Raw genomic sequence first — 18,051 nt, 5'->3', positions numbered from 1 at the left:
CCTGTGTTTGGTACGTGATGGATCGCGCTGACACTGACTGACCATAGTAACGCATCATGGCTGAACATGTTGAGCCATAATGAACTGACCTATGTGCGTGGCACATCACACCACACCACATCACACCACAGCATGTGATGCCATCAGTGGCAACGTGAGTTTCAGCCACTGTTTGGAACTGAAACCGGAGAAGGAGCTTTGTCATACGTGGTGTCGTTATCCTCATGATCTAAACTGTTAGCTTGGAGCCTCGTCTGAAAGTTCCTCAACAAGATAAAATCTTTATTTGCTTGTAAACCTGATTTTCAGTTCCCATCGCAGAACCTGTGGTCTGCGTATCGGTTTCCCACAGCGTGCAGCACGCTGGCTCTCGTTCTGTAGCTGCAGTACTGCAGTCGGCTGTGGTGTTGATTTTTCAAGTAATGGTTTTATCAAAAAAGCCAGAAAGTAAAAGTGAGGTGAACTGAACAGCGACTCACTAAGCATAGCCTTTCAGAGACTCCTGAAGATGTTTAACAAGCAAGCCTTTAATAAACGAAATTAGGCCCAGCCATTAATTCCTTAAATCTGGTGAGGTTTGGAGATAGGGGTTAGTTAGGTTAGGTTAGGGGTTAGATAGGGGATAGTTTTCATATAGGGGTTGTTATGAATTTCTAGGTATTTATGATGTCTGATCAGACAATTAGCCCACCTCACCGCTGACTTTTCCCATTCTCATTAAACTGCAAGCTCTTAATCTACAAGTTCTAGTTCCTCAACCCAGCAGTTCTCAGACAGTTTGAACAGTGATATTGTCTTAATACTTACTGTATAGAACCCGGTTTACATAAGGTTCCACTGTTGAGTCAAATAACCCATTTCTAGTTCTACATCATGTTCTTCTTTGCTTGGAATGTGCCATAAAGGTTCTTCTGTTCGAATCAGACAGTGCTTTTCAGTGCTGTATAGAACAGGCGGCCCCTTTTCAGTGCTGTATAGAACAGGCGGCCCCTTTTCAGTGCTGTATAGAACAGGCGGCCCCTTTTCAGTGCTGTATAGAACAGGCGGCCCCTTTTCAGTGCTGTATAGAACAGGCGGCCCCTTTTCAGTGCTGTATAGAACAGGCGGCCCCTTTTCAGTGCTGTATAGAACAGGCGGCCCCTTTTCGGTGCTGTATAGAACAGGCGGCCCCTTTTCGGTGCTGTATAGAACAGGCGGCCCCTTTTCGGTGCTGTATAGAACAGGCGGCCCCTTTTCGGTGCTGTATAGAACAGGCGGCCCCTTTTCGGTGCTGTATAGAACAGGCGGCCCCTTTTCGGTGCTGTATAGAACAGGCGGCCCCTTTTCGGTGCTGTATAGAACAGGCGGCCCCTTTTCGGTGCTGTATAGAACAGGCGGCCCCTTTTCGGTGCTGTATAGAACAGGCGGCCCCTTTTCGGTGCTGTATAGAACAGGCGGCCCCTTTTCGGTGCTGTATAGAACAGGCGGCCCCTTTTCGGTGCTTTTTCGGCGCCGTGTAGAACAGGCGGCCCTTTTTCGGCGCCGTGTAGAACCCTCTTTGCTTAGAATGCACCAAAACGGTGATTTTTTTACAGGTGATTTCAGGGGACACCATTTCTGCTGAAACAGATTTTTAGTCTTTACTGAAGAACCCTTGGAATACCCCTCATTATTATTATTTATTTTTTTAATAAAACACAAAAATGTCGTCCTGCACTGTGAAAAAAATGCACTAATATAATAGTTGTAGTTTATTGTTCTGGCAGTTGTTATTTTCTCAGTGCGGCCTAGTGCTAAAAGAGCGAGAGCTGCGAACTGTGCTTTCTGATTTGTGGATAAATTAGTGTGATGTGGTTGTGGTGTACTTCCTGTGGTTCGTGATGAGGTTTCTTGATTTCTGTCATTCCCTCTCGCGCTCTCTCGCTCTTTCTCTCTCGCTTGTGTTTCCGCGTGGGCGTCTGAAGGCCTGTGTGAAGTGCGAGAGAGCGCTACTAGCCAGCATGCTAACGGAGGTTTAGTACCGGTCACTGCAGTCTGTAATGTGGATGCAGAGTGTGCTTCTCAAATCTGGCTCTGCCATTTACAGTTTTAGACCAGCTGATGCCGAGTCTGCCTAATTTTAACGTTTACCGCGTTACTGCCAGCTTTCCGACCGCCCATGACCATACATCTCTCAGGGTGAAGTTATTCAGGGGTGTTCAGTCAGTGAAGAGGTCCTTCAGTTTATCTTGAGAGGCTCTACACACCATCAGCACTTCTGCTCCTGTGTTCTCGCGCTCCCTCTCGCTCTCTCTGCGGCTGTTGCTTGTGTCTTTTGGGATCGTTGGTTTGGATATGAAAAAAATTATTGTGGATTTCATGTTTTTTAATGACTTTTTATGTGATTTTTGGAGGGTTTGGATGGTTTAAGCATTTCCGTATTTTCAAATTTGTAAGCTATTATTCAAAAAAGGTGTATGGTAGCTCATAGATAGCTATGCTAGTCTTTCTGTGTTTCCTTGTTTTGGACTAAAGAGTTTCGGACCTTTAGAGTTTAGCTGTTAATTAGCTGTTAATACCATACCTCAGCTGGAGTAGGTAGCATCTAGCTAACCTCCAGCTGGAGTAGGTAGCATCTAGCTAACCTCCAGCTGGAGCAGGTAGCATCTATTAATTAATTTTTTTTTATTATTATTTATTTTATTTTTATTTTATTATTTTTTTTTATTTCTGATGACAGGGTTGTTAAATGAGATCTTCCGGACACTCGGATGCACTTTGCGTGTGGAGAGGGGGAGAAAAATAGAAACCCCAGCAGATGAGTAGTATGAGTAGGCCTGCATCAGTAATAGTCAGGCTGTTTCACCATCTTCAGACTTTCCATTCTTCTAGGAATGATGTTCTGATGGTCTGTGGATTTTCTAACAGGACTAATGTAACTGGTCAAGAGGAAAAGACCCCCACGGTCAAGTTGAACGCAGGTTGTGAAAGCTTTTTGTATTTTTGGGCCTGTGAAGATAAAACGTCCTGTCCGGACGTAGCCCAAAATGTAGCTGATGATTCATCAGGACTTATAAGTCATCATGTTCAAAAGCACTTGTGAGTTCTGCACTATATCGGACTGGCTCTGGTCCTCCGGATAAAAACGTGTGCTGATTATACTATACTCTACTGTTAAAATATAAGATCCTTAAGGAACTTTTGGAGGTTCTTCAGTTTGAAACTTTTAAGGTGCTTTGAGGAAGAAAATGTTTCTTAAAGGTTCCTCAAAGCACCTTAAGAGGTTCCTCCACAGTTTCTGACTGTCAGCAAACCTGCGCATGCGCAAGGACTGCCTCCTGTTTGTCTAGAAGAGACTCGTCCATCTCGTACTGACAGTCTGTCTGAGGACTGCATTTTGCCATAAAACTAACAGGCGTCTGTGCTGCTGAGAGAAGATGTAATCTTAGGGAAGCTGAGGCTGGGTCTCCTTGCTTTTAAGATAAGGTCGTAAATGTAAGTGGAGTGAAGACATACTGTGGCATTGATGTGTGTGTCGAATTCTGTAGCCATAGCACATCGACTCAACCTTCCTACCGTGCCGTTTGCAGCGTGCCGGCCTCGCCCAGTGTCACTGCCATGTTGTTAGCATCCCTACCACAGCCTTAGCATAGCTATCTCTGCATTACCATCCTTACCGCACCCAGCAATGCAACGGTAGCATTGCTGGGCAACTGCTGTGTTAGTCACAAGCCATGTTCATGAGGTCCTGGGCCCATCACATCTAAACACTAGTAAATATATGGTCTACATCTTTAGGCTCTGAGGTCTTTTACCAGGCAGGGTCTCATGAAATGGGACAGGAAACAGAAAAGAGGTGATTTGACGCCACAGAACCTTTTTTAACATAAAGATTTTGGTCCCAAACCTCCCATTGTTGAAATGCCGTTGCCGATTGGTGGTCCAGTTTGCGGTCTTTGCTGTAATATCTGAACTTTGTAGCCGTTCTTGGCTCAACTCCTCGCCTTGTGCTCATTGAGCTATTCAGTACGGACATGGTGCCTAAACCTCCACTTACTAACCAACTATGTACAAATAGATTCAACAGCCAAGCACAAAATGCATTTACTAGTGTATGTAAATGTAATGTAAATGGTCTGTAGATGATTCATTGACATGAAGGAAATAACCATTACCAGACAGATCTCTCTGACCCTGACCCTTGTCTTCTTTTGCTCTGTAGGTACGGGAGAGAGCGGCAAGAGCACGTTCATAAAGCAAATGCGTATCATCCATGGCACCGGCTACACAGACGAAGACAAGCGTGGCTTCACCAAGCTGGTCTACCAGAACATCTTCACCTCTATGCAGGCTATGATCCGTGCCACAGAGACGCTGAAAATCGGCTACAAGTACGAGCAGAACAAGGTGAGGGGCCGAACCGGATGAGCTCTTACAGAAGCACTATGGAAGTGTGTTTGCTTCTCATTATTCAACAAGAGTAGGGTAGAACTTGGACTTTCGGTTTGTATCAGACTTTACAGAAGCAGTAAGTGTGCAAATGAGCCTCTAACCAGTCTGTAAATGTTTTATCTCCAGATAGGTATCTGTGGGTATTTGGGTTCTGTTGTAATCGCAGTACATCCATGTGCGCAGTACATCCATGTGCGAGCCATGTATCTACTACTACTACTACTACTACTTCTACAGGGTTTCAAAACTAGCCACCATTAGAATTGCATTTATTAGTGTAGTTTCCTCAGTAAAGTGAAGACGTGTGCGAGTTGGGATGCAGCTACAGTGACGTTAAAATTTACAGCTTTAACATTAACGCAGATCTGTGAGCGAATTAGCATATGTACAATGTCAAAATCGTGGTTAAATACTGATATGAGGACAACGTGATATGCAGCCTTCTGTCGTTTGTACGACATATGTACTTTTTTTCTAGCCTGAAGTTACCACCACCTTAAACCTTTATTTATTTATTTATTTTCATTTGTGTTTTCCAAGACGAGACTGGTAATAGTCCAGGTTCAGTGCTTGTTAGTAGTGTTATCCTAGCATGTCCCATTCTAAACTAAAGAAGGCAACATCAGGGTTCAAACACATTTATAGGTCGATTGACTGTGTATGAGGTCATTTGATAAATCATGTTCATTTGATTTTTCACCAGACTGTTCCTTTAACACCCCTGGCACAGACAAACACCTACCTGATCATTAAAGGATCAGACATCTTTAGAGTCAGCTGTCAGATACTTCCTGGATTTTGAATCCCAGTACAACTAATCACATTTGCGTGCAATGCTAACCCAGGCAGAGCCAGGTAGTAGTTCTAAGTGTGTGGGTATGTGAGCATCTGCATTGACACACATGAATTAGTTTGTATATTGGAATGGTGCTGGTGTAGCCTTCCTAAAAACAGCACTACCAGCCATTATACGACGTTATTATTGTCTGCAGTGCTCTATGTGCTGTTCTCTGTAAAAAAAAAAAAATAAAGAAATGGACAAAAGTACAGGAAAACAATTAGGTTAATAGGTGGGTTATAAGCTCCCATTACTTGTTAGCTACATTGTCCTCGTACCTCCAGCCCGAAACTCAAGAAGAAAACAGCCTTGGCCGTTCGGCTACATTTTGGGGTAATTGTGTAAATATGATTTTCTCTGAACTACCCCTCCCAGAAGTCATTATGTCATTTGAATTAGAGTTTGCGGAACAGAGCCAAAAAACAGGAACACCCTTATTGAGCTCACTGTAGACCCTGTCTGACCTTACTAAACAGCCTGCATTATCTCTCCTAAGACAGGGCTGCACGAGTTTCTGCCACAGGCTTACAATATTCGTCTTTCATTTCCCTTATGCATGTTGGTCACTTCCCATATTGTAATTTCATTTTCTTCATCTCTGCCATCATAATCTGACCACAGGCCAACGCCATGCTGGTGAAAGAGGTGGATATTGAGAAGGTGTCGTCATTTGACCAGCCCTACATCAGTGCCATTAAGATGCTGTGGTCAGATCCAGGCATTCAGGAAGCCTACGACCGCCGCAGGGAGTACCAGCTTTCCGACTCCACTAAATAGTGAGTACATGCACTGCTAATGTGGAAGGTGATGCTGAATTGAAAGGGTTGGGTGTAAGGAGTGGCTGTAGGTGTGTTCATGTTAATGTTTTCGTTTGTTTTTGCTTGATTAGAGAGTTTGATGTTATCAGTAAATATCAGATGTTATAAGTGAAATAATAGTTGAAAGAGATGAATGTACCCTGTCCCTATTGCATGCTGGCTTGAATAAGTGTGTGTGTGTGTATCAGCCATAATGGTCAAGGGATGGGATCTATATCAGGCAGCAAGTGAATAGTCAGTTCTGAAGTGTTGCCTGGAAAAATGGACAAGCTTAAGGAAGGCTAGACGACTGGGTCAGATCCTCTCCAAAACATCATGGGTTGTTCCCAGTATGCAGTTATTAGTACCTACCAAGAGTGCTCCAAGGAAGGACAACTGGTGGACCGGCCACAGGGTCACAAGTTCCCCAGGCTCATGGAGGCCCCATCCTGCAGGATCAGCTGCAAACATCTAGATGTTGAATCTCACTGGAGACCTTTAGAGGTCTCGTGGAGTCCATGCGTTGATGGGTCAGATCTGTTATAGTGGCATAAGGGGGGCATACACCATTAGACGGATGGTTTTAATGTTATGGTGTGTGTATGTGTGTGTGTGTGTGTATATATGTATGTATATGTATGTGTATATATATATATATATGTATATGTATATGTGTGTGTGTGTGTGTGTATGTGTGTATTATTTATTATTATAATAGTTTGTTGGGATCTGTGTGTGTGTGTGTCTGAGAGAGAGTGAACTAATACCATTCAAATATGTGAATGAAAATCAGGGAGATTATAAACTGTGTTCTCAAGGAATTTCTCTGGTTGCTCTGAATGGGTTCTAACCTCTAGGCCTCTTTTTTTTTTCCCTTTTCGTTTTTTCTTTGGCACACTCAAAGCAGGCAGAATCTCAGCTACTGTCCTTGAACCTTGCGTCTGAATGTAGCATTGATCCGGCCGGCGAAGGACACTAATGAGTGTCTTTACAGTGAATTGTAGATGAATTCATAGGCAGCCCTGATTCACTCTGAATGAGTTTGCCGGGTCACAGACCTGCAGCTTATAATTATCAAATGTGTGAGGCATTGTTAAAGAGAGAGAGCCAAGAAAGACGGTGTAATGCGTAATGTGCAGAACAGTGCCCCCTGCTTGTCTGAGCTGGTATTACATGCAAATGATTTGGGCTTTGAATTGGCTGGTTAAGATATTCTTGTTTTTTGTTTTGTTCTTATTATAAGAAGTGGGTATCAATCAGAAGGGAGTGTGTGTAATATAAATATAAATAATATAATGTATGTACTAACAGTCATTTAAAAATATTATGACCCACTGTTATATCATTATAAACCGTCCTGTGGTAAACAAAAGTGTTCTACACCTGTACCTTTTCTTTTCAGCCGCTACTGGATAGTGCTGGCTTTTATGACCTCCGATCAATATCACGATTAGTACCTCCGATCAATATCACGATTAGTTTCACATTTTACCTTGATTACAATTAATGACCGATTAAATTAGCTACTCAAGTTAGCTACCCCCCCCCCTATTTATTTCATTATAGGCATCATAAGATTAATCGAGTACAATTAGGCCAACTGCACCTGCTGTTGCAAAGAAAATAAACATGGGGAAAAAATGAATTACCAGTGTTTGGTAAGTAGTTAATTAATGGTTAACATTGATCACCTAGCCTACATGTGTTTTCAGGTGTTTGCGGGAGGGGTGGGGGTGTGGAGTGTGTGTTGGAGCTGTTGTGTGGATTTACATTGCCCTTCATCCTGCAGTTACCTAACTGATCTCGAGCGGGTAACAGCCTCGGGGTACATCCCCACTCAGCAGGACGTCCTGCGGGTGCGTGTGCCCACCACAGGCATCATAGAGTACCCCTTTGACCTGGAGAATGTCATCTTCAGGTACCGGTACTGAAGCCCACTGTGTGCGGATCTACAGCTGCAATGCACAGCCTCTGTCTCATGAACACAAACACACTGCACATCACTGTCTGAAAGCTGCTAATGATCATCTGCGTCCCTACACTGTGGCTTTTCTGGGACTGGCCAGGATCCAGGAGGCAGATTATAACCAATAAACCTGTAAAACCTGAGCTAAACCACCGATCAACAGTTTAAACCCCCTGAAGCTTCATTGACTCATCGCTTGACTTATTACAGGTACAGTGGCTGTGCGGTGAAGATTTCAGTAAGTAGAAGATGAACTGATCTCCAAAAAGCATACAGTTAAAGATCTTTCAAGCAAGATTAGTAAATTATTTTGGTTTGTACAATTGGAAAAAGGAATGGAGCACCATGCAAAGCTTTGGGCACCCTAAAAGGGTTTAAGCTCTCGCATAACTGAAGTAGCTCTGATTTTAAATAGCTTACTAGGCTATGGCTATGGTTCTGTTGCAGTCATCATCATTAGGAAATGCTAGGTGAAGCCCATTTCAAAGATTTTAAATTTACAACATGGTGAAGGTCTGATTGAGGTCTGAAAAAACAAGAAAAGTTGAGTGAATGGCCTTAAGAGTGTTTTTCAGCTGTTTTCATACCCTGTCCCTCATGTTTAGCATTAGGATGTCCAGATGCAAAGAAGCTTAAGGGGTCTCGAACTGTTCTGAGGTGTTTCATGAAGAAAATAGTCCCTGATTCCTTAAGCAACACATTAAACATGCCAAAAATGCTTTTATTAGACCACCCTGGCCAGACCCAGAAAGCTTTCTGTAGGGCGCATCTCCAACTCTGAGGAATACCACAGTGGTGTGATGGATGCTAACCACGTCCCAGCACCTCTCAGTTGGACTGGCCCAAAGCAGAGGCCTTTAGCACTGGACTGACCCACTGGCTTGTGAAGTAGGAGGGGAACTGTTCTTTTAAAACCAGTCTTCATTATGTTGTGTGTGTCTCTCTCTTTCTCTCTCCGTCTCTGTCTCTCTCTAGCTATCTATCCGATCTGGATCGTATTGCTGAATCATCCTATCTACCCACCCAGCAGGATGTGCTTAGGGTTCGAATCCCAACCACAGGGATCATTGAGTACCCTTTCGACTTGCAAAGCATCATTTTCAGGTAGAAGACACTCTACTTCCGTCGCTCTTGTCTAGGTGTTGGTGTAGAAATGGGTCTAGTCCATTAAAAGCTGAACCTTCTTACAGAGTCTTCGATTCTCAGCCATTGGTTTCAAGCAGGAGTTTAGTTTTCTGACCTAAAAAGATCAGACTGTACACAAGCATCAATCATAGCTGACTCTGCTGTGGATCCATCGATTTTTCTTTGAGTTCTGAAAACCCACAAACCTGTTCTCAGCAGTTGTCTAGCAAGAGGAACGAGCCTTTCTGGGTTTCACTGTTTTAGAGTTCCTTATTTGGACGGAGACGAGGCAGGCGGGTCTGATGTTTGTGTGTGAAGGTCAATAAGAGAAGATCAGCTGATATGCTAATTGAACCGGTACTGTTCGCTGATATTTATTCAGCAAACCAAGCGATCTATCTCTCTCTCTCTCTCTCTCTCTCTCTCTCTCTCTCTCTCTCCCCCTCTCTCCTGCTCTCTCCTAATACTCACTCTCTCTCTCTCTCTCTCTCTCTCTCTCTCTCTCTCTCTCCTTCTCCTGCTCTCTCCTTCTCCTGCTCTCTCTCTCTCTTCTGCTCTCTCCTAATACTCTCTCTCTCTCTCTCTCTCTCTCCTTCTCCTGCTCTCTCTCTCTCTCTCTCTCTCTCTCTCTCTCCCTCTCCTGCTCTCTCCTAATACTCTCTCTCTCTCTCTCTCTCTCTCTCTCTCTCTCTCTCTCTCTCCTGCTCTCTCCTTCTCCTGCTCTCTCTCTCTCTCTTCTGCTCTCTCCTAATACTCTCTCTCTCTCTCTCCCTCTCTCTCCTGCTCTCTCCTAATACTCTCTCTCTCTCTCTCTCTCCTTCTCCTGCTCTCTCTCTCTCTTCTGCTCTCTCCTAATACTCTCTCTCTCTCTCTCTCTCTACTAATTCTCTCTTTCATATTATACACTCTCTCTCTCTTGTAAAGCGCTCTCTCGCTTACTCTAATACATTAAACGTCTCCTAATAATGTAGTCTCTCTCTTACACATAATACATTGTCTTACTCTCTCTCCTCCATCCATATTCCTCTTTTTCTCTTCTTCCCTCATCATTCTCCTCTCTCTTTGTCTCTCTCGCACTACTTTCTCCTCCTTTTCTCCCTGTCATTCTTCTCTTCTCTTCTCGTCTCTTCTCTCCCTCCCTCCCTCCTACCCCTCTCCTCTCCGTGTCCGTTCTGAAGTTTTGCCTGAGCGACCGTGGCGGCTCGTCCTACATTATAGAGCCCGTGCATGTTTGGAAGTAGGTCAGCGAGCCCCCGGCTGAAGGAAATGAGGACGGCGATGTGAAGGAGCTTTATTTTAGGCAGGCTCTCCTAGAGGGCCTCATTTATCAAAGGCCCCTCTGTGGGCTGCTGGCTCAGGACTGAAACGACGGCGGGGGCGCTGTCCGCCCCAAAATCCACCTCTGCGATCAGCCATCGCGCCTGCACCCGGCCTCTAACGCCATCTATCTCCATTCCCAGCCTTTGTCCAGCGCACTCGGGTGACCGGTGTTTAACCCTTGGAGGCTGCACTCAGTTTTAGCACCAGCGAAAACTAAATCCACTGTGTTATTTTTATAAAAATGTTTTACATATACATACATACATATATATACATATATATATATATATATATAGCTCAGTGAAACGAACAGAGAACGTCTGTTATTAGTGCAGATCTACACTCCGGTTCTTCAGAAGATCAGATATTTTACTATTGGTTATTTTATAAATGCAAAAACATATTGCATTAAATTACATTAAAGTTATATAGCATTAATGCTGATTCCAAATGCTAAGAGCTAAGCTCTGTGTGAACCAGTTTCAAAAAGCAAAGCAAAAACCAATCCTGTTAGAGATATACTACATGTCCAAATGTTTGTGGACACTCCTCCTAATGAATGCATTCAGCTGTTTTAAGTTGCACCCATACACCCTGATGAAGATGTACAAATGCACACACACTGCTTGTCTAGTCCCTGTAGAGAAGTACTGCCAATAGAATAGGACTCTCCAGAGCTGATAAATATAAACCTATTGGCACCATGCCTAATGCCAGGCCTGGACTAGAGGGGTATAAAGCCCCCCAGCGTTGAGCTGTGGAGCAGTGGAACTGTGTTCTCTGGAATGATGGTTGGTGCTACTTTCCAAAACTTCTGGGATGAGTTGGGGTGATGATCATCCAACATCCTAACTCCACTACTAAAGCTCTTGTTGCTGATCAGCAATGCCCCTTCAAAATCTAGTAGAAAGCCTTCTTCCCTGGACAGTAGAGACAGTTACTCCAACAAAAGGAAGAGGTGTGAATCCCCTTGATTTTAGAATAAACAATGAATTGAAGGTGTCCCAGTATTTTTGGGATAAGCTTCAGTTGTTATCCAGCAGTATTTCATTTGCAATGTTTACGAACCTCAGTCTGGAATCCCTCTCGCAGACTTGCACAGAGGTCTCAGCAGATGAACTCTGCTGTGTTTTTGAATGGATTCCTTAACTGGCCGAATGCCTCTCATGTGGCAGACACAGGAAGCTGTGTGGTTACATGAAGGAGGAAGTTCACTGTCAGGTCAATTCAACCGACTTTTTTTTTTTTTTTCTTCCCTCCCCTCCTTTCTTCCAAAGTGCTGTCCTCATTTTGGTCCTGCCGTTACGGTGAGGTATGAAGCCAATGAGACACCGGTATATAAGACCTTTAAAAATCTATATAAATCAAGTGTCCTCTCTCTATACTCAGTCCTGGTTCTTTAGATTCTCTGGTTCTTCAAATAAACTTTGTCCACATAGTTGTTGTAGCCCAGTTGGTTGTGGATGGACCGTTTCTTCAGCTTCTAAAGGATCAAGAAGAGGTGCCCCTGCTCTCCTTTCTGTCCATCTTTCTTTCTTTCCTTTCCTTCTGAACAGCTCCCTCTCCTTTGCTAGAGCCACCCCATGTCATGTCACTGCTTGGCTTGTATTGTGAACTGACCACCGGTTTGTATCCTGAGGGCACGTTGGTGTAGATCGTAGTCCTCGTAGCTTACTGAGGCCCTTTTTTGGGGTTTGGGAGGGGGGTGCACAGTGTGTAGTAGTAGTGGAACTAGTAGCAGCACACACAGCGTCTTTATAAAACTGTTAACTCCCTTCATAGCGACCCAAAAAATGGTGCTCTGAGGGAGTTATGCCACACAGAAGGTTTATTTAAATGCACTTGTGGAGAACCGGCCTCTGAGCTCCTCCTATACGGACTCTTAATTTGGATTTGTGGTTAAGAAGACTTTTGAATATCACACATGATTCACACCATTGTAGTAAACTTCAGATACCCAATGCTCGCTCTCCTCTGACAGCTACTTGGGGGTCTTGAACATTTTAAACCCATTTTATAAAACAGCATTTCATTTAAGAGGCATCAGAGGCTGCTTCTGCCACTGTAGATCTATAGGATTTGGTCTTTTTGTGTGGTTTCACTGTAACTAAAGGTACACAGGATTCAGGGGTACTAAGCTAAGGATGCTGTTTCTCTCTTCCTGACCCATCCTCTGCCTCTCAGAATGGTGGATGTTGGGGGCCAGAGGTCCGAACGCAGGAAGTGGATCCACTGTTTCGAGAATGTGACGTCCATCATGTTCCTGGTGGCACTGAGCGAATATGACCAGGTTTTAGTCGAGTCCGACAACGAGGTAAGAATTCCAGGATTCCAGGATAACAGGGGGGTTATCGAACCTGGTTATTGACAACCCTGTCATCAATAACCCATTATTTTAAAGTGCTTGGGTTCAACTTTCTTTGTGTTGGCCCGATCATCACAAGATTGTGAATTTGATCCACAGCCATCTGGGCACCCAGGAGTCCATGAGTGCATAATTGGCTACAATTCTGGGTGGGTCTCATATCTCCCCCATGTGAAATTATTTGTGACCCAGCAAGTTGCTTCAGTACATTAGTTTTAAATATTGGTCAAATCTTTTCTTCCCTGCAAATGGGGTCCAGTGTCACTGGGCTTCGCTGCATGGAATGCTGCTTAATTATTGTCTAGTCCATTTGTCCCCTTCTTGGCAATGTTGCATCCGCAGTACTAACAAGGACCTCCTGGCTTCCCCTTTTCTGCTTTGCTTCTAGAATCGTATGGAGGAGAGTAAGGCCCTCTTCAGGACGATAATCACATATCCCTGGTTCCAAAACTCCTCTGTCATCCTCTTCCTCAACAAGAAGGATCTACTAGAAGAGAAGATCTCCTACTCCCACCTGGTCGACTACTTCCCAGAGTTTGATGGTACGAGTTAATTTCAGATTTCTTTACACATGTATTGAGTACTTCAACTCATTCACTCATTAGCTTATTAGTTGGATAAGGTGTGTCGGAACAGCAGAGATATCAGATTATGCAGAGCAAAGAAACTTGGAAAACAGTAATTCAGTTCATACACAATGTCCAAATGTTTGTGGACACCCCTTCTAATGAATGCCTTAAATGCTTTAAGTTGCACTTATTACTGACATAGATGTGCAAATCCATGCACACAGCTTGTCTAGTCCCTGTAGAGAAGTATTGCTAGTAGATTAGGACACTTTGGAGCAGATACACGTGAACCTTTTGGCACCATTCCTAATGCCAGGCATGGGGAATAAAGCCCCCTCTGGACAGTAGAGACTTACTCCAACAAAAGCAAGATAAACTCTCTTTATATAATAAGATTCCTTGATTTTCTGTTGTGCATATGGTGTATTCCTGAATTTGTTTAGGGTACATTTTTGTTAACGTGAGTGAGTGTTTTCTCACCTGGACAGCGTTCAGAAATGGGTATTAAATTTAAGCTTTCAGTTTATTTTAGCCCTTTTGAAATCAGATTCTTTAGCAAAGAAAACCAGCTAATCCAGGGTGAAGTTCATGGGAAAGCAAGCTGCACTGCCTAATAAATAAACCTATTGCTAATGTGGTTGTTGGTTACCAAAGAATTACATTTGAAAACAAGGTAAATGGCATTTACTGTGTGCCACAAACTGAAGAAATGTATATTTTGAGAGTATTGTTTCCTGAACCTAATTCTGACCATTTTTGGCCTGAAGTAATTGAACATTTTACAGGCTTTCTATTGCTCAAACTGGTATTTGTAGCAAGGCCTTGAACTTTAAGTTCAAGCCATTAAAGCTGCAACTAAAAATGATTTCTATAAGTGAGTAACATATCAACTATTATTTCATTTCTTGACTAAAGCATTGAGCCTTCTGGCACAATTATCCACAGTTTAATCTATGCCAAGTGACCGATAAGATGAGCAGAAACCATATCCTTCTAACCCAAATAAATATTATAGAGCAAAGGTATAAACTTCCCAGTGTGTCACTCACTCACTCACTCAATCATAATGCACAGATCTGATGGAATTGGTCTGTGAGTTTTCTGAGCCGCTACATCTGTACTGTAAAGGTTTACAAAGTCCTGCCGTTTAAAATAAACACTCCCATAGAATAAAACACGCAGATTCTCCTTTCAGAGGAAAAAATTAGGTCTGTTTTTTATGTTGTAAACACTAATTATAACTAATAACTAATTATTGTTATTCCCTAGTCTTACCAGATAGTGTCCTCTCAGCACGATGTGTTGGGTTTAGCCTAGCACCCGCTCGCTTTTTCAAGAACTTTTTGGCGTTCTTGCGTGGTGCATCACTTTCCCCTCTGATGTGTGGTTAGCTGCAGTTTGGTAGCCAACTAGTTTGGTCATCCGGTTTGTTTCCAAAGATGTGGAAGTGAAGAAGAGCTAGAACAAGCCAGTCAGCTGGCATTAGCTTGTAGGCTATTCCCTCTTGCTAACTGGATGTAGTGAAGCAAATTTTGAATACAAATCATAATCACTGGAAGTTTTTGTCAGCATTGTTATTGTTTTGTGAAAAAGTATTGATATAGGTATCGCTGACCTTTGTGTTCCCGTAATTTACATTTACATTTAAGGCATTTAGCAGACACTCTGCTCCAGAGCAACAAAAGTGCTTCACTGTTCACTCAGAAAATACCCGTAGCTAGTTTGTATAGACTAGGATCCAAAGATAGCTTAACTTAGATATTACTAAAGACAAAAGTCCGTATGGAGACCATAATACTCTGCACTACACTTCGGCTAAGTACTCTTTGAAGAGGTGGGTCTTCAGTCTGCATTTGACAGTAATAGGGTGAGCGACTGGCTGTTCAGAAGTTCAGACCTTCGGTGCCAGGACAGAAAAAAGCCTGGATGCTTGTCTTCTGTGGATCTTAAGGAATGGCGGGTCGAGCCAAGCCATCAAGCCAAGGCTTTTGACCACTGCCCTTGCCAGTTTCTGACGATGTACGATGCCTTGTTGCATCCCAAATAACTAATAGACCAATAGAGTTTATCCACTGATATCATTCAACTAGAATAACTAATTATGGCTTTCCTCCTGCAGGTCCTCAGCGGGATGCCCAGGCCGCAAGGGAGTTTATCCTCAAGATGTTTGTGGACCTGAACCCAGACAGCGACAAAATCATCTACTCGCACTTCACCTGTGCCACAGACACGGAGAACATCCGCTTCGTCTTCGCCGCAGTGAAGGACACCATCCTGCAGCTCAACCTAAAAGAGTACAACCTGGTGTGAGCTGCTGCCGCCGCCGTCAGGCGCTACTCACACACTTCAGCACAGAACAGGCACCCACAGAGTGTGCGCACACTTACTTACACACACACACACACACGTACATACACACTTTCTACATGCCACAGACACACACACACACACCAACATACGCATTCTCAACTATCTACGATCCACCCCTATTTTCAACCTCCTGGTTTCTTTCCCCCGTTTGGTCCAGCTGTGTGAGGGTGTTATGGACCTGGTTTCCTGCGTACCCTCTAGCCATCTCCTGGTTTCTCCAAAGCCTGTCCACTTTCTCTTGTTGGCAGCTCATGTCAAAGGCCTCCATCCCTTCCCTCGAATTTGACCGTGAGGATTTCTGACCTTTTCAGATGAGGGGGGAGGAGGAGTTAGGGTAACAGGCTGTGACTTGTTTTGATCCTCGTTCATTTTGGAAAAAGTACAAAAGAAACAAAAATGAAGGGTTCCGAAGTGGCAGAGTTGGTCAGGCAGGGATGGCTGCTGCAGCGGCAGCACTGACGCAGTTCGGCAAGAGCGTTTCGTGGACTGTATGCCGGCACGGAAACTGGAAGTGACGTCGCTCTCTCCACCCCTTCCTATCCTCTTCCAGTCATATCCAACAAGCGCATATTCTTCATTCTGCCTGGATTGATTCAAACGTTGTTTTGGTTCGGACCATCCTGCAAAAAAACACAAACAAACAAACAAAACTACAAAAAAAGAAAGAAAATCACATCATATTTCCACACTTGTACATGAACACAAACAAGGACAATCGCTGTGGTGCCGGAAGTTCCGAACGGATCTTTTATAGATCCCTCTAGAAACGGGAGGAGTCCGCTGGATTCTCGAATCTGGGGGAGATTCCAGCGGGAGGGGGGTTCCACTGGTGGTATGGAGAATTGTTCCTCTTTTTTTTTTTCCCTCACAAAAGATGAGATGATCTCATTGAGGCTAGTCTTCAACTTGCATCGTTGAATGTAAACTTAAATGTGAGAGCATCGCAATCGCAAAAAAAGAAGAAAAAAAATGTTAGAATGCACATTTAAGTGAAATGATGATACAAAAGCACGGAAGAAAGAGTGGGAAAAATCTGATTTAATGTGTGTACATTGCTGAGATGATCGAAAGAGAAAAAAAAGAAAAAATACACTTTTTAAATGATAAGTATCTATACTTCTACTGCTATCGGACGAATTAAAACTGCAACAGAATCAGTGATGAGTAAGAAATCAAACTTTAAGGATTTATCAGTGTGTAAAACAGACATTCGACAGCAGGATTATATTCACACAGTAGGTATTGTTTTTTGCAGATTTCCACACGGGTTTTATGATGGTTGCATCGCTTTCTCCCCCCCTTTTATGTTCTTAAGTGTTTTCCATAGTGACTGCTTCCTCCTTGCCTTGTCCAGTTTTTGTTTTTTTTCTCTTCATTTTTTTTTGCATTATTTAGCATCCGTCGTCAGCTAAGCACCGACGTGATGGTAACGTGGGGCTCCTGCTGGTATCGTACTCATAGTACTGCGAGTTTGCTCTTGACTTGACAGATACTTCATTGATTTCAACTGTCGGTTGAATTCTGGATTATCCGCTACCAACTAGTGGCCCTGACGCACACAATCTTGTTTGTTTACGCCTTTATTTTTTTTGCGGAGACATTATCTTATTGATTTAATAAGAGTTTGTGGAGACATAGGTTAATTTAGCTTGGGGGTTGGGAGGTAGTGTTAAAGTGAAGGGTGAGGGTTGTTCGGGGGGGGGGGGTGGAAGTCGTTAAATGCGCTGAAGTTAATTGATTGTGTATATTTATATTTGTAAATACGTATACACATTATTGCTTATGTAAAAAACAGTCTGTGGTACACTATCTTTGGCAAAAAGGAAAAAAAAATATCCACTCTTTGTAATTGTGTACGGTTTTGGTTGGTTTCTTATGAATTACAATATTATTGATACTGTGATTTACGTTTTTCTTTTTTTTTTTCTCTTCTTCTTCACTATGATTGATTGATTGATTATTCACATGACATTATTAGCTGTACGCGACAGTAACGTTGTGGATGGACGAAATAAGTGGTTATGAGCAATAGTCTGAGGAAAATCGAAATCAGTCGCACCTCCGTAGGAGAAACTTCCGAAGCGTTTCCCGCTCTGGTTTCCAGGCAGACCGCAAGTACAGCTCTTCTCATGGTGTGAATGTTGATCCTCTCGAAATAGAAAGATATTAAACAAATGATTTTAAAAGGACATTAGCGAGATTAACTGAAGATTAAGTAAATAAAGGATGGTTTATTTATCTAATTTATGGACCAGATTTTGAAGTCGTTGGGGTCTTTTCTGCTGTATAAA

General features: G+C 43.2%; 1 protein-coding gene across 2 annotated transcripts in view; it reads left to right on the top strand.

The window, feature by feature from the left end:
* The window catches only part of gna11b (guanine nucleotide binding protein (G protein), alpha 11b (Gq class)), a 43,383-nt gene extending 25,945 nt beyond the window's left edge, over positions 1-17,438 (top strand). The window contains exons 2-8 of one of the 2 annotated variants that reach the window (XM_072669333.1): positions 4,181-4,365; positions 5,870-6,024; positions 7,835-7,963; positions 8,987-9,115; positions 12,641-12,770; positions 13,210-13,363; positions 15,510-17,438. In XM_072669333.1, the coding sequence (XP_072525434.1) occupies positions 4,181-4,365; positions 5,870-6,024; positions 7,835-7,963; positions 8,987-9,115; positions 12,641-12,770; positions 13,210-13,363; positions 15,510-15,700 (1,073 nt within the window). In that variant the 3' untranslated portion in view covers positions 15,701-17,438. The remainder of the gene's footprint in view (positions 1-4,180; positions 4,366-5,869; positions 6,025-7,834; positions 7,964-8,986; positions 9,116-12,640; positions 12,771-13,209; positions 13,364-15,509) is intronic. The other variant, XM_072669332.1, reaches the window with a different exon arrangement.
* Positions 17,439-18,051: the final 613 nt, after the last annotated feature.

This window comes from Salminus brasiliensis, chromosome 23 (assembly GCF_030463535.1).
Source record: "Salminus brasiliensis chromosome 23, fSalBra1.hap2, whole genome shotgun sequence".
Lineage (NCBI taxonomy): Eukaryota > Metazoa > Chordata > Actinopteri > Characiformes > Bryconidae > Salminus > Salminus brasiliensis.
The sequence above is the reverse complement of the archived record's forward strand: the minus strand, read 5'-3'. Positions and strand labels throughout refer to the sequence as shown.